Source organism: Eubalaena glacialis, chromosome 14 (assembly GCF_028564815.1).
Source record: "Eubalaena glacialis isolate mEubGla1 chromosome 14, mEubGla1.1.hap2.+ XY, whole genome shotgun sequence".
Classification (NCBI taxonomy): domain Eukaryota; kingdom Metazoa; phylum Chordata; class Mammalia; order Artiodactyla; family Balaenidae; genus Eubalaena; species Eubalaena glacialis.
Genome location: NC_083729.1, coordinates 29,754,649 through 29,781,544, shown reverse-complemented (window position 1 = coordinate 29,781,544; position 26,896 = coordinate 29,754,649). Strand labels below are relative to the sequence as shown.

Sequence of the window (26,896 nt, the reverse complement as noted above, 5' to 3'; positions counted from 1 at the left end):
CAACAAGAGAGGCCGCGACAGTGAGAGGCCCGCGCACCGCGATGAAGAGTGGTCCCCGCTTGCCACAACTAGAGAAAGCCCTCGCACAGAAACGAAGACCCAACACAGCCAAAAATAAATTAATTAATTAAAAAAAAAAACATACGGTGCTGAGGAGACTGGGCAGGGGAAATAACAAAAGAGGAACCCACTTAGGGCTGCCATTCATATGACAGACAAAATCATAAATAGCATTCGTTAGCCAGGTTCTGCCTCTATAACATGCTCTGTGGACAAAAACACTCCCACGTGGTCAAAATCCACCAACTGTACTTCAACCAAATGTCTATCTTTCCCCTTTTTTGAAACCAACCATCGTTTTTCATAAATCCCTATGAGTAAAGTCTGACGGCGAAGACTAAGTCTGCAGATAAGATGAAAAAAAAATGATCCTGCGAAAGGTATCCTGATGTAGAGTCATCTCATTCTAAGCTATCGCTTTGAGTGGGGGGAAAATAACAACCCCCCCTCCCCCAGAATCCCTGATCAATTATCACTTCCTTCTGGTCAAGCCAAGATTCAACACAGAACACTCCCTTTATTCACTAAGACCCAAACATTAGTGAGAGAATATGCATTCTGTGTGGTGAATCATCTGGAACTAACTAGAATTTGGACTTCTTCTCCCCCACGTAGACACTACCGTTCATAAGAAAATGGTTCGGAGTTCTGCTCAGTACAATCTGTACGTCACCACCACGTGCTGCCCTCCCTGTACTGTCGGGGCTGCTCCGCTGCCAGGGCTGACGGTCGCACACGAGCTCAGTGTGGAGCTGCACCAGCAGTGCTCAGACGGTCAGAAAGTGCGTCCTTTCACCAAGATCAGGTTTTATGAATGGCGGCTTCAGTGTGGGTGAGACAGACAGAGACAGAGGGATGGCAATCATACACACCTGTTCTTTTTATAAAACCATGAATCCTGATGACCCACCTGTGAAATAATCTTGCCACACAAGAAACATACCGCACGCATTTACACTGAAATAAATTTATTTTTTTTTTAAGTTGGGTACCGGGGAGGATTTAACAGTTTAAAAAAAAAAGTCTGGAATACACGGAGACATTAAAAAAAAAGGGGGGGGGGAACCGTTATTAAAAATGACAACAGACAACAGAAATGACATTTAAAAAGTCTGTTTAAAGCTCTTCCAATTTCTCCATAAGGAAAAAGGACGGTTGCAATCTTTTTGCATAAATCGTTTTTTGAATCAATAAATATTTTTAGAACGAAAAGATGCACTTACAAACCACTGACAAAGAACTTCAGGATCATGTTCCTGTCACCGTTATGGATATGACCGGTTTTCTGAAACCATCTTTTCCAAATTGTAATCTACAGGTCCTGGGTCAGAAACTGCTGTCCTTGTGATCACCGTCCCTACTAACACAAGGATGTATATTCTTTAGTCCCCGCCACGGGAAATACTATCAGCATAACCTTTTAAAACCAACTTTTTTAACTTAAAAAACAATGACTCACCTCTTTCTGTCAGAGCTGCAATCTTCACCCTGAGGACGGCCCAGACACCTCATCAAAGACGAGTGGCAGTGACCTTTCCCCCACCATCACATCGAGACCATTTGGGAACCATCTGTTCCTCTCATAGTAGATGAGCAGGAACTCTGAGAGCAGCCCTCATTTCAATACCCCAACAATAAGACAGAAACACTCATATTAGGGTGGCAACAGCCTAGGGGGAAAATCATAAACAAAATCTCCTTAAAAGCACCTTCCAGGCATCGGTGTGATGTAAGGTACAGAAAAATGTCCCATGATTTACTTATTAACTGAAAACATTATTTACTGAACAACTGCCACTTGCATGGCCCCATGCTAGGTGCTGAGTGGGCTACATAGAGGTAAGAACCTATTCAATTAAAGAGCACCTTGCTACCCATCTCCACCTTAAAAGCAAACATAAGTTAGAATGTAGAAGGAAACCCATAAAGAAAGAGCAGAGCCTTGTTTTAATACAGCCATCAAATATGCTGGAGTTTGAAATCTTCCAATAACAATGCTTTCTGGAAGTAAATCACCTGATTAAGCTATTTTACCCTTTCAAAATTACCTTGGGAGTCAGTAAACATGAATCAAACTTCGACGTACTGAGTGTGTTAGGTCTGATGAACATATCATAGGTACATGGTTACTGAAAATGAATTTGGAACATTCTACTACTCTATCCCCAACCAGAGGATAAATGTCTCCATGCCTACAATGCTTTGCTGCAACCAAACATTACTACTTTTATTTTATGGTAAGAGATGAGGAAATCATTCTTCCTCTTTCTGAATGCTACAACTATTCAATAAAATATTTAATGAGTACCTATTATGTATAAACCACCGCGTTCAATGCCGATGATACAATGACAACTAACATTCAGTATGTGCTTTCTATGTATAAGCCACTCTTCAAGTGCTTTACACAAATGAATCTACTTAGTTGTTCCTCATAACAACCCTATGGATTCCTCGTAACAATCTTATTTTACAGATGGAAACTGTGCACAGAGGTCAAGTAGCTTGGCCAGGGTAACGCATCAGGCAAGTCCCTAGGCGGGACTATGAACTGACTTCAGAGCCAGAACTCCCTCTAGTATACAATACTGCCTCTCATTAATAAAACATGGTTTCTCCTTAAGGAACTTATTATCTAAATTTCTCCTGAGGAAGTCATTTCCTCCGGGCAGTGTTTAAGACTGCATCCCTAAAGCTCCCTGACAAATGGAAGCAATGCATGCTAGCCCTTCAGGCGGGTAAAATGCCCCAAGTCTAGGGTGATTCACAGTCTGGAGAGCAAGCAACAGGGCCGAGGAGGCAGGGCCAGAACAGGGAGCGAGGCCAGTGCCACCAGAGAAGGCAGGCAAGTTGCCCCAGGATGAGGAGGGCTGTGGCCGGGCTGGCTGGGCAGTGTCCCCAAGTTCCTGACAGCAGAGAGCACCTGTGTGCAAGGCTGGGGGTGGACCCAGGGCAGCAGCTGGATGTGAGCCTTCCTGAACCCACATGGGCGGAGGCAAGGGAAAAGGATTCAGAACCTGCACGGAGGGAATCAGTGACCAATCCACAAAGAGACAAAAGACTCAGGAGGAGCTCAGGGGCTCCGGAGCTGCCGCCCTTGCTCTCTCTGGGTGCACTGGAGATGGTGATATATACACAGAGACATACACACAGAGCCATAAAGCCCCACATCCCACCACTCCTGCCCCAAATGCTATATGTGTCTAGTATTTACACAACCGTCTTTTCCCAAGATGCTTAGTGTTCTTACTTTAAAAAAAAAAAATCAAGTCGCATGGCAGGTCAGGAAGTTAGTTATTTCACTACAAGTACAGAAAGAAAGGGAACAGAGTGGCCATGACTGGTGCATTGGGGGAGACTTTCGAGACACCCACCCAACGATATCCAGACACTGAGCTTCGCCCCTTGGAAGCACCAACTCTGAGAGGTAAAAGCGTGAAGCAGCTATAAACAGACCTATCCATAAACAAATATATCCAGCGTTTACCCCTGGCGAGAACACCTGAGTCTACAACCTCCCTCAAAGTCTATTTATGACTTCTCCCACAGTCTCACATCGCAATAGCCAGAAATAAACCCAGGGCTCTCAAACCCAAACCTGTGCTCCTCCCACTCATCCAAGCTGGCCAAGCTCCAGGGCTCTGTGAGCAAGGAAACGCAGCCCAGCGACACTGTGCTAGCACTCAACGCACTGCTGGAACATTCCTCTGAACACAGAGGCTTACTCTCTACCATATGACGACAAGGAGCACACACGTCAATTTCATTATCCACTGATTTAAACATTTGTAATCATACTGTTAGGAAGCTTCTGAAAAGAAATCACAAGCAGTTTTGGCTGATAATAAAGATCAACTGATTAATGATTAACTGTTTAGCCCTGGAGGCAATCTATTGATTCCCACCTTCAAATAAAGTTCTATAAATTGGTTACGACAGGAGCTACCCGGCCACCCTCCCCACCCCCCCGTCCCAAACCTCTTCCCCAAGAGTAGTCAGCCTTCCCACACCTCTTTATATTCATCCTGGAGACACAATTTCAGCACACATATTCTGGTGGTGGTAGCAGATCTCAAGTATTTGCTTATTATTGTTGAATGTAAATATCTATTAAACTTTGTGCTGTAATTTTTAAAAAAATTTTACACACTTGTTGACTTTAATGTTATTGTCCCATGATATAACTAAAATTCCACAAATATCCAAGGTTAAACTATTAAATTCGATGTGATTTCACCTTCAAATTACTTTTTCAATACGAAGTGTACTCTTTTACTTTAGATCAATATGACCATACAAAAAGTATTTGTTAAATTCTAGTTGTGCACATGCATTGCTTTGCTATATGTTGTGGCTTAAAGAAGACTGAACAGGTACTCTCTCCAACTAACAAGCAGTCAGGTAAATGTCCAGTGCTTTCTGGATTGAAATATGTTGACTGGTATATATCATGCATGATTTACAAATTTTCAAAAATTTGTAATTCAGAAACTGTAATTTAATATTAAAGAAGTAATCCAATTTTTGTCTTCCTTTTGATGATCTAAGAAGCACTTAAAATTTATATAAAATATATCTGAAGCCTGGTGATTTGATTCTGCATACTGCTTGCACAACTGAAAATTTTTAGTTTTAAATTTAAAAAATTACAGAAATGAATCTGAAATATTATGACAGATGTTATCTGTACCTTTCGAATGTGAAACCAGTATCTGAGTTGCAGAAACTATTTATTAATATTATATCATCAGTAATAATACAAGGAAAAAAAAGTCTGTTTCCCTGATAGAATTTCAACAAACTTAATTGAGAAAATGATCCAAGTTTTTTGACGTGTTATATGTGTGCCTTGCTGGATAACTTCTAGTACCTCTGGTAGAAGTGGGCAACTATTTCAAATCCTCAGATAAAATCGTCAGTAACAAGAGCCTATGTCACAGGCATGCAAAGCACAAAGGCTGCAAATTCATCTTGGAGTAAATATCTAGTCCCTACTTAGGGCATAGTTAATTATATCCATTTTTCACACTAAATAAACAGTTGTAATCCAATAATGCACTACCAAAAAAGCAACAGAATTAAAATGTCTCTACCCAGTGGGCTGGTTATTTGCACAAAACCAAGTCATTACTAAACGTTACAGAGCTTCAGTGTCCTCAGAAGTCAGCACAGTCCTGGTGGCAGCAAGGATCTAAGACAGAACAATGAAGGGCCACGGTCCTCATGCCACAAGCCTGAGACAACAAAGGACGGCACGCACAGGGAGCAAGTGGTCAGATCCTTAGTAAGGGGACAAGAGGCAATTGTGGTCATCTGCTTGGAGAGCCTAGGCACTCATGAAAACAAATTAAGATTACAAAGAATTTTCCGTTAAATTCACCTTGAATGACTATTTTTTTTTCCCTTCTTGCCTTTTATATAGTCCTGAAAAAAAGGGGGAAAAGGAAGTGAAGTAGAAAGCTGTAGTCAGTATATCTGATTAATCTGCTGACACTGTAATAATAGGGTCTATACAGCAACATAGGAAGATATACTTGGTATAATTTTAAGTGGAAACAAGCAAAACATAAGATGTGTGATAACAGACACAGAGAACAAATGTATGGATACCAAGGGAGAAAGGGGCAGGGTGGAGGAACTGGGAGACTGGGATTGACACATATACATTATTGATACGATGTATAAAATAGACCACTGATGGGAACATGCTGTATAGCACAGGGAACTCCACCTAACGCACTGTGGTGTCCTAAATGGGAAGGAAGTCTGTATGGGAGCGGATATCTGTATGTGTATGGCTGATTCACTTTGTTGTGCAATGGAAACTAACACAACATTGTAAAGCAACCATACTCCAATAAAAATTTTTAAAAAGATGTGTGATTAAAACATTATGTATATAGAAGAATACCAGACTGGGTTTTAAGTGGAAAGAAGCAAGATATAAGATGTATGATAAAATATATATATAGAGAGAGAGGAAGACTAGACAGGGTATACATATAAAAACACACAACTAGTTCTTCTATTTGTAATAAGAGCATTTTGGGTCACTGTTTCTCTTCTCTGTTTCCCAACTGTCTAGTAAAGTTATGTTGCCTTTATAATACTTTTCTTAAAAAGAAAGCAAAGGACCTAATATTTGGTCCCAACACACGTAGCTTAGTTATGGGAAATAAGATGTTCAAGAAATAAAACTACAGAGAGGAAATTCAGGTAACACCTCTGAGTGATCATTAAAGGGATTTGGGTCTCTTTTTACAAGACAAGACCTTTTCCCCCATGTAACTAAGCTCCAAGAATCTCTGAGTATGAAAAGTTCTAGGGAGTTTCTGCATCAGTCCTTTTGATGGTCTAACCTTTCTTGACACATGGCAAGGGCAGGACATCAGCTACCATAAACCTGACGAGGACCTTATTAACTGCAGAAGAGAAGACACAGGGGCGAGATGCCCACAGCTTTATGTAAGTTGCTAAGGAGTCAATCTACAAATATTTATTTATATAAATTAACTAATAATGGCCACACACAGAATTTTTTTTTTCTGTTGGAATTAACAGAACCTAACAGCTCCAATTAGAAGAAAATGCTATCATCACAGAAGAATGGACATAGAGACCATCAGAACACGAACACTGACCCCATGAGGATTTTTTTTTTACATGTTTGCACATTGCATGTATGGATGTATGTGCACATATAATTTGCAATGTCTGCACAGCTGTCCACTGCAATGACAGTTTTCTACTGTAACAAGAGACAGGAAGACTGTTTCCATTAACACTAAATTACACTCACACTAGCAGCCTGCCCACTGAACGCCGTCAGTCCACAGGCTCCCCTGCAAGGCTCCCCTAGGTCACGGATGACTTAGTCTCTACCCCTCAAAGAGCCCCATCTGCTTGCTTTCTCTAGCACAAGTGTGACCTTTTCTCCCCAAGTGCTGTCTCTGGGTCCAACTATAGGCATGACAGCCGGTGAGAGTCTGGTTCAAGAAACTGATTTCTCTCCAATAGCTCTGTGAGGTTCTTTTCAGGACTCGGAGCAACACAGCTATCTATATGGCTGAAAATGGTACTTGCTGGTTGCACTTCACACCCTCTTCTCTGGTTCTTGCCTTCCAGGAAGTCTACTTTTCAGTTACAAGAACTGTTTACCTTGGCTTATGACCAGAGGGGCACTCCCCTCCTTCAAGTGTGTTTCCTAGTCCTCTGCCTCCATTCATTTATTTTGATAAAGACTGAGGGTAAATGTGTCATTCTAGCATCAAGAACAGCTCTGGGTCCTTCACCCACCACCTCACATTAACCAAGGAACCACAGGTTTTGAGAGGCACACATCTCTGATTTGAGCAGCATCCACCATTAGGTCAAATACTCCCCCTGCTGATAACGTGGAAGAGAAGACAACACTCAAGGAGAACATACTTGCCCCCAGGGTCTGGGAGCTGACTTCTAAACTTTCAACAGTAATGAAGCCATATGAAAGTTAAAAAGAATATTTTTAAAGAGTTAGCGGAAAATCAAGTGGACCCTCAAAAAATTACCTTGCTTCGAATCTTCGCTTTTCATTGCCAGCTAAGCATTATAACTTCACTTAGCAATCAGTTCCAGCTTGCCCTCCTCCCCATTCCACCACTGTATAACAACCAGTGGTGAAGAACAAAAGGCTCTAAAGTGAGTTACTGGAAAGCCACCAATTCATGACACCCGCATTATAAACAATTACCATCAGGCTGTGAGACGAGAATCTTAAAGGCGGGAAAGTTGAAAGGACACGCCACAGCAGAGACATCAAAATTAAACCTGCCCTCAGAGAATGGAGCTCTCTGGGCACATTCACTAAAGTGATAAAAGGGTTTGGGGGGGCTTCCCTGGTGGCACAGTGGTTGGGAGTCTGCCTGCCGGTGTGGGGGACACGGGTTCGAGCCCTGGTCTGGGAAGATCCCACATGCCGCGGAACAGCTGGGCCCGTGAGCCACAATTGCTGAGCCTGCACGTCTGGAGCCTGTGCTCTGCAACAAGAGAGGCCGCGATAGTTGGAGGCCTGCGTGCCGCGATGAAGAGTGGCCCCCGCTTGCCGCAACTAGAGAAAGCCCTTGCACAGAAACGAACACCCAACACAGCCATAAATTAATTAATTAATTAATTAATTAAAAAAAAAAAAACCTAGCTGTTTAAAAAAAAAAAAGGGGGGGGTTTGGGGGCCCGAGCTTATACCCAAGATAATTCTGTATATATGTTGTCTAGGACCCTGTATACTTTATCTTGGCCAAACCTCTCTTCTCTCCCAGTTGAAAAGCTTAGTGCCAAATGTATCACCCAAAGGTTGTAATTTGCTGTTGTATCCTTAAGTGTCTCCTGTTGCACTGTCTGAATTTACAAACCACTTTCAGACCTTTAGAAAAGTAAACAAACAAACAATGAGTTCATGGCTAGCGCTGAAGGAAAAAACAACTCCACACTGCTCAATAACAAGTTGGGACTCCCGCCATTAGTCATCAAGAATTCCTCAGTCCCTGAAGTCATAGGGTTTGGAGTAAATCCAAAAGGGATTCTGCTTTTTTAAATTCCTTATATTGCATTCCTACGGACTTCCTGTGCAAAACCACTGTGAGGCATTTTTATTATTCACAGTCACACACTTCCACCCTCATGTTGTTTGCTTAGGAGTTCCTTCCTCAAAGAAGCTGTACAGTTAAATTCCTGAGGACATGTGCAGATCACCTGGGGCAGTAAACAGGCTGTGTCATGCACTGGCACAGCTCACAGACTAAGTGTTCAATACATGTTTGTTAAATTAAACTCCCTCCTCATTCGTCAACATTCACGTCTTAGACGCAATCCTGGATTCGCTGAGAAATCGGAAGTCTGTTTTATCATCATCAATTATTCATATGGTCACTTGAACTGTGTCTATAAAGTAATTCATAATTGTTTATCAGTTGTTTACAAGCAGCTGATCACCATAACATCTCAACTGCTCCACACAAGATCCCTGGCGGTAAGAAGGTTATAAGCAGCCACCCATGAGGAAAATTCTTACAAGCGGATGAAGGTTTGGTGAATGAAAGATGACACCTTTATGACAAACTGGAAAGAAGAAAAGTCCCCACAAATAAAAATTACTTTTAAGTATTTGCCAAAATAAATACAGCTGAAACTAACCCCTCGTAGCAAACTTTAAAAAAATAAATTCTAAGAATGATTTGGGGGAAAAGGGGAAGGAGAGGACATGGGACAGTTTCGAGCTGCCTTCTGCCAATAATATGACTTCCCCCTGGGAGTCTCTTTACAGGTAAGTGCCATCTATTTCAGTTTCCACAATACAGACCAAATAGTTCAGATAGAAAAGTTTCTACAGAATATCTTGGATGACCTTGAGTCTAGATTTAGTCAACAAATGCTCATTGAGTTCTTCCTGTGTGCCAAGCGCTAGAATAACACACAATCCTGGCACTCAAGGGGATCAAAACGAGGCCGGGACACAGAAATTGAACTCTAACAGTGTGAAAAGTGCTATAACAAGGGAAGGAGAAAGTGCTATTTACAGGCCCTGGGCAGGCGGGGAGGTCTGGGAGGATGGCATTATTTTTTCCTGGGCAGGGCAGGAAGGCTTCACAAAAGAAGCAGCATAAAATGGTAGAGGCTGAGGATGAGAACACATTTTGAAGGATGTTAAGATAACTCTGGGGAATCTGAAAGCCGACACCACATCAATTTTCCAGTGGCTGCTTTGCCTCCACACCTTTGGTGGCAATATATATTAGGAAGTACATGTCAAACATACCTCCTAATTTCCTGAGTTCTCAAAGGGTCTCTGTCCAAGATAAACTTGAAATAAACTATAGTCAGGTACTGAATTTAGGAGTCTAATTTTCCTTTACCTGTGGGCTTTTAGTAATAACATGCAAATTACTAAGGCTCTACGGGAAGTTAAATGCTTATTATACTAAGATTATTTAAAAAAAAAAAATAAAGTAAAGTTGGCATCATTATGCATATGACAAGAAAAAAAGCTCACTGTTCCTTCTTTCCTGGTAGTCATCCTTCATGGTTTCTCTCTTGGTAGCTCTTGATACCTTCTACTTTTCCATTCTCTCAAGAAATAGTATCACCCAGGCATTTCTGACGCAAAGGTACACGCTCACACAGTCACACACAGTTTAAAAAATATAATACATGGACTATTTTCAGTGCCAAATGTAGCTGTAATTATATATTTCTTTTGGACGTGTTTTATGTTATTAAAGCATGTAAATACTTTATCTCCCTCAAGTTTTCCAGAACTCTATTGGCAGAGAGTCTTTTTCCTTTCTCTTTCCAAAGCATCGAATACAATTTCCTGAAGAGATAGTCAAACTTGGTTTCTGAGGGCTCACCTTTTCCCAGCATAGCCTTTGGAAATATAATTTCATCTCCTTCCAACAAAACACACCTCTGGCTTCTTTTATCTCCCTTTTTTTTCCCCTACAGAGGTGTTCCATTTCTTACCCTAAATTTCTGCTTTTCCTTCCTGCATCTAAACTTGCTGTGTAAGGCCAGAAACTATGTTTAGTGATAATCTACTATAAATCACCCCACATTGCCTTAAGGATAATAAAACTTTTGTCCCAATCACCGAGAAATGAAGTCAGTCATTTTCCTGAGCTCCACTTGTCCACAGATAGCTATCCCAATTAACCAGGCAGTTTAAAAGCCAAAGCATTTTAATTAAAATTGTTTTTTTTAATGTCATAAAACAATGCACCATCTTTATTTATTAAGAAGTCGTTTTCAGTTTGCTGATCTACAGAGTAGATAATACACTTAATTTGCTTGAAGCATGGAAGCTCTTCTCAGCATATCCGTAATACAGTGCAAAGTATTCTTTGTGTTGTGCCCTCAGCAACTGAACACACACACGCGCGCACACATACTACATCCAAAGGCATACAGGAGTTATCACAACTTCCTGTCGTCTCTCAAAGTCACATCTGTAACTGGACCAGGGGCCAGTTGCTGATGCTACGGATATATTTTACCATCCTGGGCACATCTTTTTAAGCCAGCAGGTCTACCACAACTTTGTAAAGAGCCTTGTTTTATGAAGTTTTATCACTTTCTGACCCACAGCACCATATTCCACAGTGTCAAATGAGTTTTATGTACTGGCAAACATTGCCCCCCCTCCAAACACTGCTACAGACGCCTCTGCCAGTCTGTTAGCACAGACACCATTACTGGAAGGGGCCTCACCGAGGAACTGACACTTGGCACCAACTTCTCTTAATAGCTGGATTATGTACAGAGAGCTGCATGCAGCCATGCTGGGGAGGGTGTGGAGGCAAAGGGGAAGATGCTGGAACGCATGCCTTTCCAATGGCTTTCAGGGCACGTGAGACCCAGCCGCACTGGGTCGTGGCAGGGATTCACCAGGAAAGGAGGAGGGCCAAACCACGGCACAAAGACCTGGGCATGGGAGATACCAAATGGACCTTCTAGAACACTCTCAGGACAGCAGATGCACACTGAACCCTCCGGCTGCTTCCCAGAGAGAAGTGATGGGCCCCAGGCATTCAGAGTTTTCTTCCTGTCCCCACAATTTAAAAGTTTTGAAGCTAATATGCACCAACCAAGCGGGAGGAAAACCAAGTAAAGACCTATTGTTACAGCAAAGAAGAGTAAAGCAGAAGCTCTTTAGTCAAAAGCTCCCATTAGTAAATGAATACCCCGCACCCCTCAATGGCTATTTCAGAGGCCACCACCACTAGCTATCCAGAAATCTACCCTGGGAGAGGAGACGACCTGGAACAGGATTTAACTTTTAATATTATCTTTAAAAAAGAAAAAAGAAGAAGGAAAGACAGAGCAAGCCATAGTACTCCACTAGAAGTGTTTTCCATTTAACAATATAAAATGTCTACCCAGTTATTAATAAACTTATAGAAGTTCTACAGATTAGAGCAAAAAGAAATCTTTGGGAGCAAAAAGCAAAATGTCATAGAAAACTAAAAATTAAATAAGTTCACATTGCTAGGGATTGATGGCTTAGGTAATTGAAATTGAGAATCATGGAAGAGATCTACATAATAATTAGCTGCTGAGTTTTCTCCTGTCACATACTCCCAAATGGAGTATTTAGTGTTCAGCAAACTTATTAACGAATAAATGCCCGACTGGAATTAACTAGCACCTCATTCTGGAAGGCTGCTCTTGGCAAAAATGTAATATCCACAAGGCACAGCAAGTTGATTGCTGGTACACACCGCGGGCTGGGCTGAGCATCGCATTCTTTAGAATCATACGTATTACATCAAGTTTCAGAACCACAGGTCCACACCACCTAACAGCACAACACCCTGCCGCTGGACAACATGCATAGGAAGGGTGAAGTTTCTAGACCCCAAGAGACAACTTTCCAAGCTTCATGGTTGGCCTGAACCTGAAACATCTTTATTGAAGATCTGCCATCTTGCACACACGCAGAGAGCTTTCTGGTCCTGTGGCTCAGGGATACAGAGGGAAGGGAGCTGTGGTAGCAGCAGGTCCCTCCGCAGAGTCTCATCTGTTTCATCCTCCCAATATAAGGCACGCAAGTGCCCATGTAGCCAGGGCCCCTCCTTTCATGCATGATCACTGTTATGTTTCTTTAAATTCAGCTGCTCCTTAAGGAAACTCCCTGGCAAGTGAAAACAGCAGCAAAGGTAAAAGAATGCTGAGAATTTGGCTGCTGCCTGCAGTATTAGGAAGAACAGCAATTACTCAACTCTCTCTTAGTGTCAGAGGCAGAAATAAGCATGTGAATTTGGGCAAGTTTTGGCCTGTCTTTGCTCAAGCTTCTCCCTTTGTAGTATCTGTCACCTCCCTCAGTCATAATAACTAATGAAGTAAATGAGAAAATGGAGAACGAGTGAAGGCAGCAGGTCAGCACAGACATGGAAGAGAGGCATAAGCTCTACCTTGAATCCAGACTAGGCCACAGTTAATAAGGCTTAAAGATCGCTGGCATTCAAAAGATGTTACTAACTTCCCGATAACTATGTTTTGCTGTCTCCATTGCCTCACAATAAACATAACTGCGGGAGAACTCTTGATCTTTTCCTCCAAGCCCTTCCGTCTAGGGCACTTGGCAAAGAGTCATGTAGACACTACCACTTTTTTCTTCTCTGGCTTTGCAAACACAAGGTAATATTTGACTCTTGCCCAGCACTTCTAGGTCATAAAAACATTGATCTTATGACTAGAAGGGCCTTACGATATCATCTGGTTCAGTTCCCCTGCCTTTAGGTAGGTAACTATTTAATTCTCTTTTGACAAATTAAGGCAAAGTCAAGTCAAGGGAAGCTGAGGAGGTTTTATTTCAGTAACCGGGCTACTAGGGGATGAAGGAAGATCCGGAAGCCACGGCTATTTTTTTCTCCTTAATCATACTACTCTCATGTACAAGAATTTTGCAAAGTTTACTTTTCTGAGCAGCCCTAAATCCTTCCTGCAACAAGTGAGGATCTATACAAATCCATTCATTCTTTTGATGAAAATATGGAAATTTATTTGGCCTTTCATTTTAATGTCGTAGACATGGTAATAAATTTTCCTAAAACTTGTCTGAAACCTAAGAACTCAGTATTTCTGGACAACACACAGCATACCCAATCTTTCTCCAAACATTTAAAAATCCTTCCAAGACTTTGGCTTTCAGAGATAAAACTGTCTAAAATCTATCCCCTTTTCCTCCCTCAGAATGTAAATGCCCATGCCTTTAAAAAGGCAAAGCTCCCAACTCTGGAAAGTGAGGGAAGGTTTTCAAGATCTGCATTTGACAAGATGATGGAATGCCCTGCCTCTGCACAATTATAAACACACACTCTGAGGGGACCAAGCCCACACATCCTGTATGCACGATTCCTCACACCTTATGGGTCTGAAGTAGTCCAACTAATTCTTAATACTGAAAGTCCAGTTCAGGCCACACTTTCTCAAGACAGTTTTACCTTATTTTGGCAGGTCTTTTGGAGTCTTAAAAAAAAGAGGTATCACAAGTCTCCAATGTTGAGATGCCTTTTGTTTTATCACAGTTGTGAACTGTTTTGCTTGTGGCCTTTGGATAAGATGCTAAATAAGTTACCTCTTGTAGACCAGGACTTTGCAGGCTCAGGTTTCATTGTGCCCTGCCAGAAATTCCTTTCTGTTTTGAATCTGAGATGTTTGTTTATGGTTTTTGTTTTGAAATGCTAAATAAGATAGGCACAGTTTCTAGTTACAGCCTATACCTTTTTTTTTTTTAAACCTTGCCATAGCTAGAGTGGCCGGTTGCTAAGGACTCAGCTAAAATTTCCAAAGAGCAGACTCTTCAGATTCTCTTCTGAGGAACCTGAAATGTAAAACGACAACACCTTAAAATACAATGGACACTTAATTTTCTTTCTTAAATGTTCATAAAACCAGTGTTCCCAGGATATTTCAAAATGAAGGTGTTCTTTTTGGATGTGACAAACATACTTAAACAAAACTCTGAAATTTGGAAGTTTATCTCATCTTGTAGGTTACATGTTTGAATATCAACACTCTTGATGAAGCACTGCAATGAAAGGTACTAGAGAGTTTCTGTTTAAAAAAAAATTCAATTTCTATTGTGTGATAATAAGGTTTGGTTGTCAAGAAGAAAATAAAGAGTTGTAAACTACTGATTCCAAGGACTACATTATCATTATGTTTCTTTCTCCTTATTCCATAACAGCCAATATAAAGCATTTGCCTTATGAGTTCTCAGCCCATATTTACTGGATGAACATGATACTTAGTACCAGGTATGAAGGAAAAGTCACAGTTCTGTCTTCCTGAAGTGGGACCACACCTATACTAGGAACCAGAGAGACAAGAACGTCAGGTGTCTTCATTCTAGGCGCTCTTTTCTAGCCTTCCACTGCAGCACACACAGACTCTCCAGAGAAACCACAATGCAAATCCACAGTAAAGCTGCAGTATTAGTCCACATGAAAGATGGATGGGACACATTGGATCAAGAAAAGCAACGCAGATGCACTCTGGGCTGCGCACCATCTCCTGCTCATTCCCATGCCTGCCCTGGTCTCTGAGCTGGCGGGCCGGCTGCTGCTTCCTTCTGGAACCTCAGGATCCCAACTTGCCTTGCCTTGGCGATGCTCCGTGGGGTCTCTGATGTCTCCAGCCATGTCTGGAAACCCACACAAAACTTCTAACAATAAAATGAAATTTAATGCACTTTCATGAAACCATATGCCATCCATATTAAGATAGGTCACCTTTTAAAAAAATATTTATTTGAAATAGCTCTCTGGAAGTAAGGATTCAAACTGCAAAATAGAGCAGATGTCCACCTTCTCCTGAAGGACTAAAGGGACTGAGAATTACAGTCATACTGGATCAAACCAATGACGGGTTTTTTGGCCCAGAGACCCTGGACTCACGCCCCTCATTCTTAATGCTTCACAGTCCCTTTCTCTCTGACAAACACCGGAGACCATAGTTCTTGAAGTCCCCTGTCGAAGAGATTTAGTTAAGTGTGGTCAATGCGCAAAGAAGATTTTTTTTTAAACTTATAGAGAGAGAAAGCTAACAAAGAAAAAAATGAGAAAGGACAAAAAATAGAATGGAAATTAGAAAAATTAGAACATTAACTACCTTTTAAAAAAATCTATTTGGTACCAGGTACTATACTGGCCATTACATATATTTTTGTGTGTATATACATGTATATACACAACACACATACACGTAATCATATATATATTTAATATAGGTAATAATTCTCTCCAACCCTAACTGTAATTACTTGATAAAAGCTATTAATATTCCATTTTCACAGATGAGGAAACTGAAGCCCGAAACAATTAAGCAAGCTGGTTGTTCACAGTTGAACACAGTTGATTTAAACATAGGTTTGTGTGGGGACTTCCCTGGTGGTCCAGTGGTTAAGAATCCGTCTTCCAACGCAAGGGATGCGGTTCGATCCCTGGTCGGGGAACTAAGATCCCACATGTCGCGGGGCAACTAAGCCTGTGTGCCACAACTACTGAGCTCACGCACTCTGGAGCCCACGCGCCACAGCTAGAGAAAAGTCCACACGCTGCAAGGAAGAGCCCACGGCTGCAACGAAAGATCCTGCGTGCTGCAACAAAGAGCCCATGTGCCACAACTAAGACCCAATGCAGCCAAATAAATAAATAAATTTTTTTTTTTAAAAAAACAAATCAAAAAAAAAACAACACAGGTTTGTCCGGCCCCAAGGCCTATTTTCTTTTTCCTAAAACATCCTGCACAGATGAGTGAGAAGGAGGAGGGAAGAAAAGAGACCCCCAGGCCTGGCTTGCTGCTGCTCCCCGCTAAATCCTTCCTGGTAGTCACTGCTGGAGTCAGGGCCCCTCTTCGTTGCCCCCAAGATGCTCAGCACTTCCTATCTCAGGGCTTACCAGCTGTAAGGAACTGTCTTGGGCTACAATGGACTGTCCCAGTTGTCACTATCTACCTTCAGACCACAGCCTCTGTGAAAGCAGGGCCCCTATCCTATTTATTTTGGTTGAAAACTAATTATTAGACTAGCAGGTAACATTATCAGTTCTTATTATACGCCCTGTTCGTGTTACATGTTTCACAGGCACTAGCTGTTTGCTACTTCAAATGTGGTCCTGCAATCAGCAGCATTGGCATCACGTGGGAGTTTATTAGAAATGCAGAATCTCAGGCCCCATCTGGACCTACTGCATCAGAACCTGTATGTTTAATGAGATCCCCCAGGTGATTTGTGTGCACATGAACATTTCAAAAGCACAGTTGTATCTCATTTAATCCTCAGAGAAAACATAGGTGGTACCTATTACTATTCACAGCTGGGAAACTCAGGCTTAGAGAAGTTCCGTGCTATCACTAGAGTTCAGCACAAAGACCAGAGCCACGGCAGCTGCTCAGTAAATATTCATGGAAGGAGGATGGCAGGGAAACAGGTAGGGCTAGAAAGAGAACGGAGGAATGGCCTGGTTAAACACCTGACCTCTGGTTTTGCCTAGTTTGTACCTACTGCCAGGACAGGTGAGCTGCAGCAATACAGGCTGTTTCCTTAGCTCCAGCCAGGCCAAATCCTGTGCTGACCAGCAGTATGGACAATTCAGGAGCTAGGAACAAAATCTTCTTCCAGAATAAAATGTGAAGGAAAATGCACATTGCTGATAAGTGTGAGTTTAGGTGCTCCTCCTTCCCCAAATGAAATACTAGTCCACAGATAAATGGTTAAATTTACAATTCTTACAACTTAATGCAAAAAATTTCAGATTCCTCCCTCTTTAGTTTTATCCCAAATACACAAATTTTGTAGAAATTATTTAGACCAAGTGTAACAAATGGGCATCAGGAGGAAAGGTAGCAAATAGCTTCAGAGGCCTTTAAATAAGTTTTTTAACTCAATGCATTTACGGTGTTGGGGTAGGAGGGGACCTGAACTCAGTAATAATTCGCTTTCTTTCTAAGAGCCCAAACTCCTTGCGATCAGGTACTGAGGTAGATGAGGATTAAACCGAACAAGACAATGAGCCCATATCGGTTATTTTACTTATTCTGGTTAGTAGCTTTGCTGTTTACCACGTGCTAGTCATTCTTCTAAGTGCTTCATAGGGATTCCTTCACTGAGTCCTTATAGCAACCCTATTATTAACCCTACTAAACAGATGAGAAAACTTAAGATGCATGGAAGCAGAGTGCAGATTTGACCCCAGAAGCTAAGTTTCTAACCATTACATTCTTGGATCAAGGTATAAGTATTTCTCACAGAGAATTAATTGGGGTTGGGAGAGGGAGATAAGGAATTGAACCCTGTTCACTTAGTAATTGCAGAAGAAAAAGGAATCTCTTTTGATTTTTTTTCATGTGGGCCCAAAATGAACACTTACCAGCATTTACCTCAAGGGCATTCTTAACTTTAAGTATATTCAACCACCCCTCTGTCCTGTCGGCAAGACCGACGAGGTCTTGTCCAAACACAGAGGTTTTCCATGATTTGATTAGGCTAACTGGCCAGAACAAGTAGCAGAGAGTGGGTGAAATCAGGAGATGCTGATAAACTGACACCTCTCAGTTCACTGCCCACGCTCATCTGCCTAGTGGAACAAACTAGAACAAAGAGAAAATCACTCCCAAAAGGAAACTTGCCATTTTGAACCACAGCTGGTAGAGCGTTAAGAATGCAGCCTCATTCTTAGATGTTGGGAAACACCTGATATGTATCGCAAAAGCTCTGAGAATGGGTAGGATCCCTTCCCCCACCAAAAGGGAGCTCTGACTCCGAATTCTGAACCTAGTTGGAATTTGAATTCTCCTTTTCAGCTTTGCCACCAGAGCCTGAAAAGATCATCTCAGATCCTGTGATTCCTAGAACAAATTTTACCCACATACCTCACCAACTAATCATATGCAGACCTGAGAAATCAGTTCTACTTGGCTTGAACTTATGTAGCCTTTTGAAGGTCTTGCCTCATTCTTTATCTTGATTAAAAGAGTATCTGGAGGGCTTCCCTGGTGGTGCAATGGTTAAGAATCCGCCTGCCAATGCAGGGGACCCGGGTTCGAGCCCTGGTCCGGGAAGATCCCACATGCTGTAGAGCAACTAAGCCCGTGCGCCACAACTACTGAGCCCGCGTGCTGCAACTACCAAAGCCTGCACGCCTAGAGCCCGTGCTCTGCAACAAGAGAAGCCACTGCAATGAGAAGCCTGCGCACCGCAATGAAGAATAGCCCCCGCTGGCCGCAACTAGAGAGAGCCCGCGCGCAGCAACGAAGACCCAACGCAGCCAAAAATAAATACATAAAATAAATAAGTTTATAAAAAAAAGAGAGTATCTGGAGTAGGGCACAGGTCTGAGAGGTCCCCAGGCTTCCCAGCCCCCCACCCCCACCCCAGCAGAAGGCCTTGAACAGAGTAGATCAATGAATGAGTGAGTGATTTCTATGCAGAGAGAAGTGAGAGCTTTAAAAATTCAGCTCTGGAGAACTCGACCTCTGAGAAGGAAGGCTTTCAGTTTGTTATTCATGCACGCTTGGCTAGTCCACTGTTTCTTCCTCAAATAATTAATTGAGCTTTACTGGGGGGTGTCTCCAAAGCCCTCACACTGCCTGTGCCTTGCGGAACACGGTGTTACAGGAACCCTGCTTCACCAAATATATTTACCTTCCAGTCATCTACCATCTCCTACCCAGTGGTATTTACACACTAAAGCGGCACTGCCATCTCTCATGTTAGTGCCATAGCCTGAAAGACGTTAAACACACCCACATTTTTCAGGAATTTCACAATTAATGTCTGGAATGTGTTTTGGATTATTCTTCAAAGGATGACATAGTTGCCCTAAGATGAATTCAATATTTTTCCCTTCTCCCATTTGTCATTCTTTAGTCCTCCCACTCCATTATCTTTTTAGGGTCATCTGTTTTATCTATTTCCCCCCAACTTCAAAATTCCTGTCCCTTGCCTCCCCAAAATGTTCCCTTGTTCATCCAGATCATTGCATTTTAAGCAAGCCACACCAAACACAGAAACCTGCACCATATCACTAATACCTCCTACAACTGGTTGTAATGCCAGTCGTAATGTGAAGTCTAAGGATTATTCAGACAGTTTTCTTCATAAATTATTAATAATAAATAATATTATTTATTACAATAAATCAACCTGTATGTTCACCACTGCACTGCCAACATACTGCTTATAGATTTTCCCAGTCACTGTTAAATACGTGTTAATGGCAGCAAAATCTCCAGACTTGCTATTTTTGCCCTTCTGGTGCTATGCGATTCATCTGTCCTTTGCCAAGTGTTTTATGTGACTGGACTCCTCAACGACAGTGAGGGCTCTGTAAGCTCGACAGTCAAAGTGAAGGTCACAAAGTCCTGTCATTTGTGTAAGTGCGGTGAATAGTCTCTCCATGTTTTGTCAATATTTACTTTGGGGAAGAACTAATTATTTCCTTGTTTACTTACACTGGTTCCTCTTCCCATACGGTATTAACGTGATTTTATAGGCCCTCTGCTTGCTTCCGTCCCTGGCATCTAAGAGCTAAAGACTTTTGAGATGGAAACTGGAACACCTTCCTCAAAAACAAGGAGCCCTGGTTTTTTAAATTTTTCTAACGCCAGTACAGGAGTATTAACTTTTCCCGTCCCCTCTTCTATTTAATTAGTAAAAATTAAAATCCATGGACTCTTAACTCTAAGTCCTACGTTACAGAGGGATGAGAGGAGATCTGTGGCCAGTGCACAACCAAATGGTTTGGTGCATTCCCTGGCCTCCTAGAGCCTGCTCTCTGGGCCTTGCTCACCTCAGGTCCTCCACAAACCTTCTTCCAAGGAGCCACCATCTCCAGTGACTGAAAAGAAACCATAACCTTCTAACGCCAACAGTTTCAGAAAACAACATTCCATTCTTTGCTCTAAGTACCCAGCCCACATCCTCGGTTCTACTCATTGCCCCATGAGAAGTGGGTGGGAAGAAAAGTTAAAATACCTGGGGGAAATCAAAGGAGGGCTGTGTTTTGAAAGAGATGGTTCTTAGGATGGCAGTACTGAAAACACGGAAAGTTCAGTTCCATAAACGTGAAGCCACTGAGTAAATAACCACTGGGAGAAAAAAAAAAAAAATTGGTGCTTATCTGTGATAGCGATCACCTGGCTCTAATACAAAGTTCTCAGAGCAGAGCCGCTCCATAGTGTCCATCAGGTTCCAAATCACTCTGTTCTCACAAACTGTCAAACTCAAGCCACTGCTGCCTTTTCATTACTTAGAGAAGGCTGGTCATGCTCCCCCAGCCCCACCCCACCCCTTACAGAAGCATACTGACCTATTCCACAGAGGAGGAAAAATGGTCCTCACCCCTCATCTCCAAATATAATCCTCACTGGTCAATCAAACATTCTCCCTAGAGGGGCTTCCCTGGTGGCGCAGTGGTTGAGAATCTGCCTGCCAATGCAGGGGACACTGGTTCGAGCCCTGGTCTGGGAAGATCCCACATGCCGCGGAGCAACTGGGCCCGTGAGCCACAACTACTGAGCCTGCGCGTCTGGAGCCTGTGCTCCGCAACGAGAGGCCGCGACAGTGAAAGGTCCGCGCACCGCGATGAAGAGTGGCCCCCGCTTGCCGCAACTAGAGAAAGCCCTCGCACAGAAACGAAGACCCAACACAGCCATAAATAAATAAATAAATAATTTAAAAAAACATTCTTCCTAGAAAAATCCCACTTCAGTAGGTTTTCAAAACTCTGTCTGTGATCTCCCAAAGAGGTCTCCCACCCAGTCTTCTCCCTCAGGAGTTCAGAATCCAAACTTATTTGTCTGGCTTCTAGGCGATTTACCTAGAGGCAGGCAGCCTAACCAAGGAGCAGGCCACTTAGGAAGCTGCAAAGGGCAACAGGAAGACTCACCAAATCAGTGGAAATGGGAAAGGGATCTGTACCTTCCCAGGGGCCAGAAAGCACTTTATAGACAGAGCAGAGAAGAACGTAGGTATCTGGCTCCCTGCTCAACTTTAATAATGCATGTAGCCAAAAGTAATTTTTTTAAGGAATAAGTAAGTCAGGATTTACTTAGTAATGATCTAAATGATGCTGAAAAGAAGTCCAAGTGTATGTGTCACATGATTCACCCTTCACGTCATTTAACTTTCAGAAAATATTTTTTCTTCAGTGTTCTTTCTATGGAGAAGACTGTTCATCCACGTATTCAATGCACATTCACTGGGAGCCTACTATGGGCCAGTGTGCCTTAAAAACCTAAGGCAGGGAGCCACAATTTGGAAGGGGTTCATTTCTGCCCCAATTTACCTAACTCACTTTGTGAACTGCAATTGAAAACATGTGTTTGTTGTGTGTTTTTTTTTCCCTCACAAAGCCAGTATGGGGAATGATACAAATAAAAATTACTGCAAGTTGGTAAATAGAGCAATGTAATTTGTATTTAAATTACATAGTCGAAAGCAGGTAGATTAGTCACGATAACACTTCTATACCATGCTATATGTTTTCTCAGTGTAGTCTATTAAATAAGAAGTTTTCAAAAGAGTTTTCATTAACAGATACAACCAGTAGGGGTCATTTTAGTGCAAAAATTGCAGCAAAAGAGACTTCAGCATGAATAAAATGTATCAATTCCTATTTCTGTTAGTTATGTGTGAATTTCTGAATAAAAATGGAAACTGAGGGAAACACTGGCCACTGAGAAATTTCTTGCCAATTAACAGAAAAACAAAAGAGAAAGCACCTTCTAGATTATTACGGCCATGGAATGACTCCTCTAATTCTTAAAAAGAAGGAAGAAAAAAGGCCACTGACATCCTGTTTTCCATAAATCTTGTAGTAAAGTGAAAATTCTTGGAATTTTAGACACCCTATTGAAATAGCTGTCTAAATCCAACCATTATATCATGCTAGGTAACACTGCCCTTCTTTGAGTTCATGGATTTAGAGTGCAACTTGACTGCTGCTTTTAGAGTTCTAAAAAGCAAAATAAAATAAAAAGCCCTCAGCACACAGTTTTGGTAGCTGAAAACAGACTGGCTAGATGGAAAGTGTTGCTAGAGAACACTAAATGAGATATCATCACGGTAATAAATACTTCCAAGCATTTTCAAGGCTAATACCAAGTGCGTGGGGTGTTACCAGAAGAAACGAAGCTATGAGGGATCGCATCATTTCAGAGGAATGAAACGCTCACCAACAAACTGCCAAAATAACTCTATACTATGATACCAGAATGTTGGTGCCAAAACACTTGATTACCATGAATGTTCCCTGAGCTCCACACTTCCTTCACCAGAAATCTATCATGAAGAAACAAAACAAGGGTTAGGAGTCTTTAGAACCTTCCCAAGTCCTTCTCAGACCAGTTTCTACCACATTTAACCTTGTTTCAGGTTGCTTGTTCTTTTTAGATTTATGGGAGGCTGGCTTAAGTAAATTACACACTCCAAGTGGCAGGGTTCAAAGACGCATCTTTTCGTCCAACTCATTCAGAATTCCCAAAGTCAAACACATAAAATAGTATCAGAAGTTAATCTCCTGGCCGTTTTTCTTCTTGTGAGAAATAAAAACGTTATGGGACTTAACACCAGGTGAGAGGCTTTTGTACTTGAGGCAAACAAACTCTTCTAACCCAAGGGTGCAGTGGTGCACTTCCCTCCAAGAGTTCCCTTCACTCATTACTGCCCACTAGCCTCCCACTAGCCTCCAAACCAGAAAGGCCTTCCTGACTTTCCAGAACTGTCCAAACTTTAAAAACTGCAGTTATCAATGAATATGCGTGTGTGTAAAGAAAACCACAGAATGGAAGCCTTTTAACAGACCCATTTTATCCTTAAGGCTGCTACCTCCTTTCTCAGTATCCCAGCACAATAAACACACATACACACATAAGGATGCTTCAGAATAAACCCCGCCCTGGTCTCCTGCGTGCAGGCTGTGAGTACTAAGGAAGGGACGGGGCAGAGGGCGCCTGTCCCTCCTCCTCTCCGTTCCTCCAGAAGTAAGGCTGCTGCGCTCTGCTCATACACCAGGATGCCCCAGAACAGCATCTCTCCCCATCGTCAGCCCAAGCAGGGATCCCACTTTTAACTGGTGCTGAGTCCTTTTAATTTGGTATAAGCCAAATAAAAAGAACTCACTGCGTCTCTCTAGACCCCAAACCTCACCAGGCACCCCGAGGCCGAGGCCGGCGGTCAGGGCTTAAGGCCGACACCCATCAACAGTGGTTCTCCCAAGGAGGGAGGCTCCACTAATCTAATCTTTCTCCCTCCGTCAGACACCATGGTGCACAATACTTAAGTGCAGCAACCAACAGAACAATCCTCGTTATTAAACACAAAAAGAAGGAACCGGCAACACGATCGGAAACACGCGGATATCTGATCTTAAAAAGCAGCAACTAATAGAAACAACTTTTCACTCCTAGGTGCCAGCCCCCCGCCCCCGCCCCCGCCCCCGCCCCTTCATTCAGGAGAGAAAGCCTTTGACCGTTTTCAATAGGCAAACAAATGAGTAACCACCGTATGTAACTTCCCCTGGGCTGACATATTCCGGAGCTGAAATTGATTTATATGCGCAGGAGGAGGAAGGGGGTGAAGGAAAAGCGCAAGGAAAAAATAATAAAAGAGTCACACAGGGAGTGTGAGCTAGAGACACGTCTCCTCCGCCAGCAGAAAATGGACTTTCACGGACGCGGTGCAGCACTCGGTTCCACACTGCGCTAGTGCGGGGAGGGCGGCAGGGGCCGGACTCCCCGAGGGGCTCGCCACAGCCTCCGCAGTGCCCCCTGCCCGCTGCACCCTCACCTCCGGGCGCACGGCCGGGCCTCCCCACCCAGCCCCAGCCGGATGGGCCACACGTGTGCGCGTCTGTGCGCGGCCAGGGGCGATCCCCCACTTGCCGGCCCCCACCCACGAAATCCAACCTCGCCCGCGGCTGGCCAGGCGTCAGGGGGAGCAGCGAGCGGGAACCAAGGGACGCGGGGCTCTCTCCCGGGGGTGGCGGGCGCCCCTCCTCCCGAGGAGCCCTCTCTCCTCGGGAAAGTCTCGGCCAAACTTTGTTCGGCGCAACCAGCGCCGAGGGGGCGGCGCGGGCCAGGTGGGAGGGGGCCAGCGGCTGGCGGCCGTACCTTCGCAGACGCCCACTTCGTACTCGGTGATGGAGTCGCCATTGAGCGGGGGGCGGATGACACAGCGCAGCCCCCGGTCGCAGGCTCCGTGGAGCCCGTAGGCGCCGCCGCAGCTCTCGTTCCTCTGGCGGGCGCACATGTAGCAGCAGCCGCAGACGCCCTGCACGATGCTCCCGGGACAGCTCCTGGGCTCTTCGCACTTGGACTCGTCGCAGGGCAGGCAGACCAGCGCCCGGGTGCCGGAGCGCGCCAGCAGCAGCAACAGCCCCAGCAGCGAGACCAGGAGGTGCCCGCAGCCGGCCAGCCCCCTGCCCCCCGCCACCAAGTACATCCTCCTGCGCCGCCGCCGCCTCCTCCTCGCAGCCGGGCCGGGAGCGGGGCGGGCGCCCTCCCCTGCGCGGGGCACACGCGCCGCCGCCGCCGCCGCCGCACCCGCAGCCCGCGGTCCTCGCCGCCCCCCTCGGGGCCCCCGGGGCGCGCCTCCCCTCGCGGGGCGAGGCCCCCGCCCCCCCTGCGGGCCGCGCCGACCCCGAGCCCACTAGCGTTGGCGCCAGCGGTGGCTTCCCCTCCTCCTCCTCCTCCCGGGAGGGAGGGGGAAAATAGAAAAAAAGTTTCCTCCCGGCAGCTCCGGTTCAACCCAAACTTCTGGCGGCGGCGGCTGCGCTCGGCTCCAGCCCCGGCTGGCGGCGCCTCCTCCCTCTCCTCCTCCGCGTCGGTCGGCCCCGCGGCGGTGGCGGTGGCGGCGGCGGCGCAGCCTCCGGGCCGGTCCCCGCCTCCCGAGCCGCCGAGTGGGCGCGGTGGCGCAGCAGAAGGTCCGCGGCGTCCGCTCCGCGCGCCCGGCTCGCCTCAGTCCTGCGCCGCTCCTCCGGGCGCTTGTTTATGGCTCGAGCCTCGGCCGCTCCGGCTGCGCCCTCCCCCATCCTACCTCATCCCCCAACCCGCGCCCCCCCCCCCCCCACTCAGTGCCGCGCGCCGCTCATTGGCTGCCCCCCCACCCCGCCCGGTCCGGCCGGCCCCCTCCCCCCTCCTCCGCCCTCCCTCCCCGGCGGCCGGGCCCTTCCTCCCTCGCACGCCTCCTCCTCCAGGCCTCCCCCTCCTCCTTTTGCGCCTGCCGGATCCCGGCGCACAGAGCCGGCCCTGCGGCCGAGTCTTCGCGCGCCTCTGCGGCTCGGGCATCGCCGGCGCGCTGCGGCTCCGGGCGCACCCGGCAAGCTGCGAAGAGTCGCGGCGTCCCGAGTGCCCGCCAGCCCCGGGGCCACCGTGGCTGGCCTGGGAGCCCCGAGGGCGAGACGGCTGCACCTCTGGGGCCGGCTTTGAGTTCGGAGAGGGGCGGGGAACCCGGAGCTCGGGGCCGAGGGGATTGCTGCAGCCCTTGGCTGGGGCACCCGCCGGATCGAACCCCGGGAAAGGGAAGCAAATGCATGGAACCTCCGCAAAACTGGATGAGAATCCATCTTCCACTCGAGCTGGGAATAGACTTTGTAAAAGATATTATGTAATGGAGTCTCGGGAAGCTCGAGACGCCTCCAGCGAAGCTGCTGGTGAATTAATTAAGTGCTTTAAATGGTCTAGGTAACTATTCCGGGGGGTGGGGTGGGGAGGACTGTTGGGGGCCGCTGTAGCTTGAGTTGCGTTTTAACTGTGCACATCCTGTATGTTTTGTCGCTCTGCAGTCTTTGCCGAGGTGCTACGTTAAGGGAGGGGGCGAATGGAAAGTGGACGTAAATTTTTCTCCCTTGAGTAAGGCCGAATACTGGATTACTACAAGTCTTGACATGACTAGACCTGCATATCTCATGCATCATTAATGTCATCTGACATTGCCCCTTTTTTCCCCAAGCTCACGGACAAAAGTGGTGGGTCTCAATTTTTTCATTTATTGTGAATGTGCTAATAAAGAAGATGTTCTTTGTGTTAAACCAAGTAAAGAAGCAGCTGAAGTGATGCAAAATGCATCGTGTGGGGGATTGTTTCTCATCTGTAGCTGTCAGAAAATCTTCTCGAAATGATAGGCTCTGTAATGGCTCACCATTCACAGGATGTGTTACAGGGTCAATAATATTAGTGAGTTAACAAAAAGTGACTTGGATCAGTGTGGGGAAAAAAAAAAATCAGATCTTGTGGCAGGTGTGAGATGGGAATGGCCAGCCGACCTTTTGATCCAAGATGGTCTGGCTGCAGGAAGGTGGCAGCC

At 44.7% G+C, this 26,896-nt stretch overlaps 1 protein-coding gene across 2 annotated transcripts in view; it reads right to left on the bottom strand.

Moving 5' to 3' along the window:
* CRIM1 (cysteine rich transmembrane BMP regulator 1) overlaps nucleotides 1-25,062 on the bottom strand; it is a 204,006-nt gene extending 178,944 nt beyond the window's left edge. The window contains exon 1 of one of the 2 annotated variants that reach the window (XM_061168559.1): nucleotides 24,703-25,062. In XM_061168559.1, coding sequence (XP_061024542.1) covers nucleotides 24,703-25,033 — 331 coding nt within the window. In that variant the 5' untranslated portion in view covers nucleotides 25,034-25,062. The remainder of the gene's footprint in view (nucleotides 1-24,702) is intronic. The other variant, XM_061168558.1, reaches the window with a different exon arrangement.
* Between the last annotated feature and the right edge of the window lie 1,834 nt (nucleotides 25,063-26,896).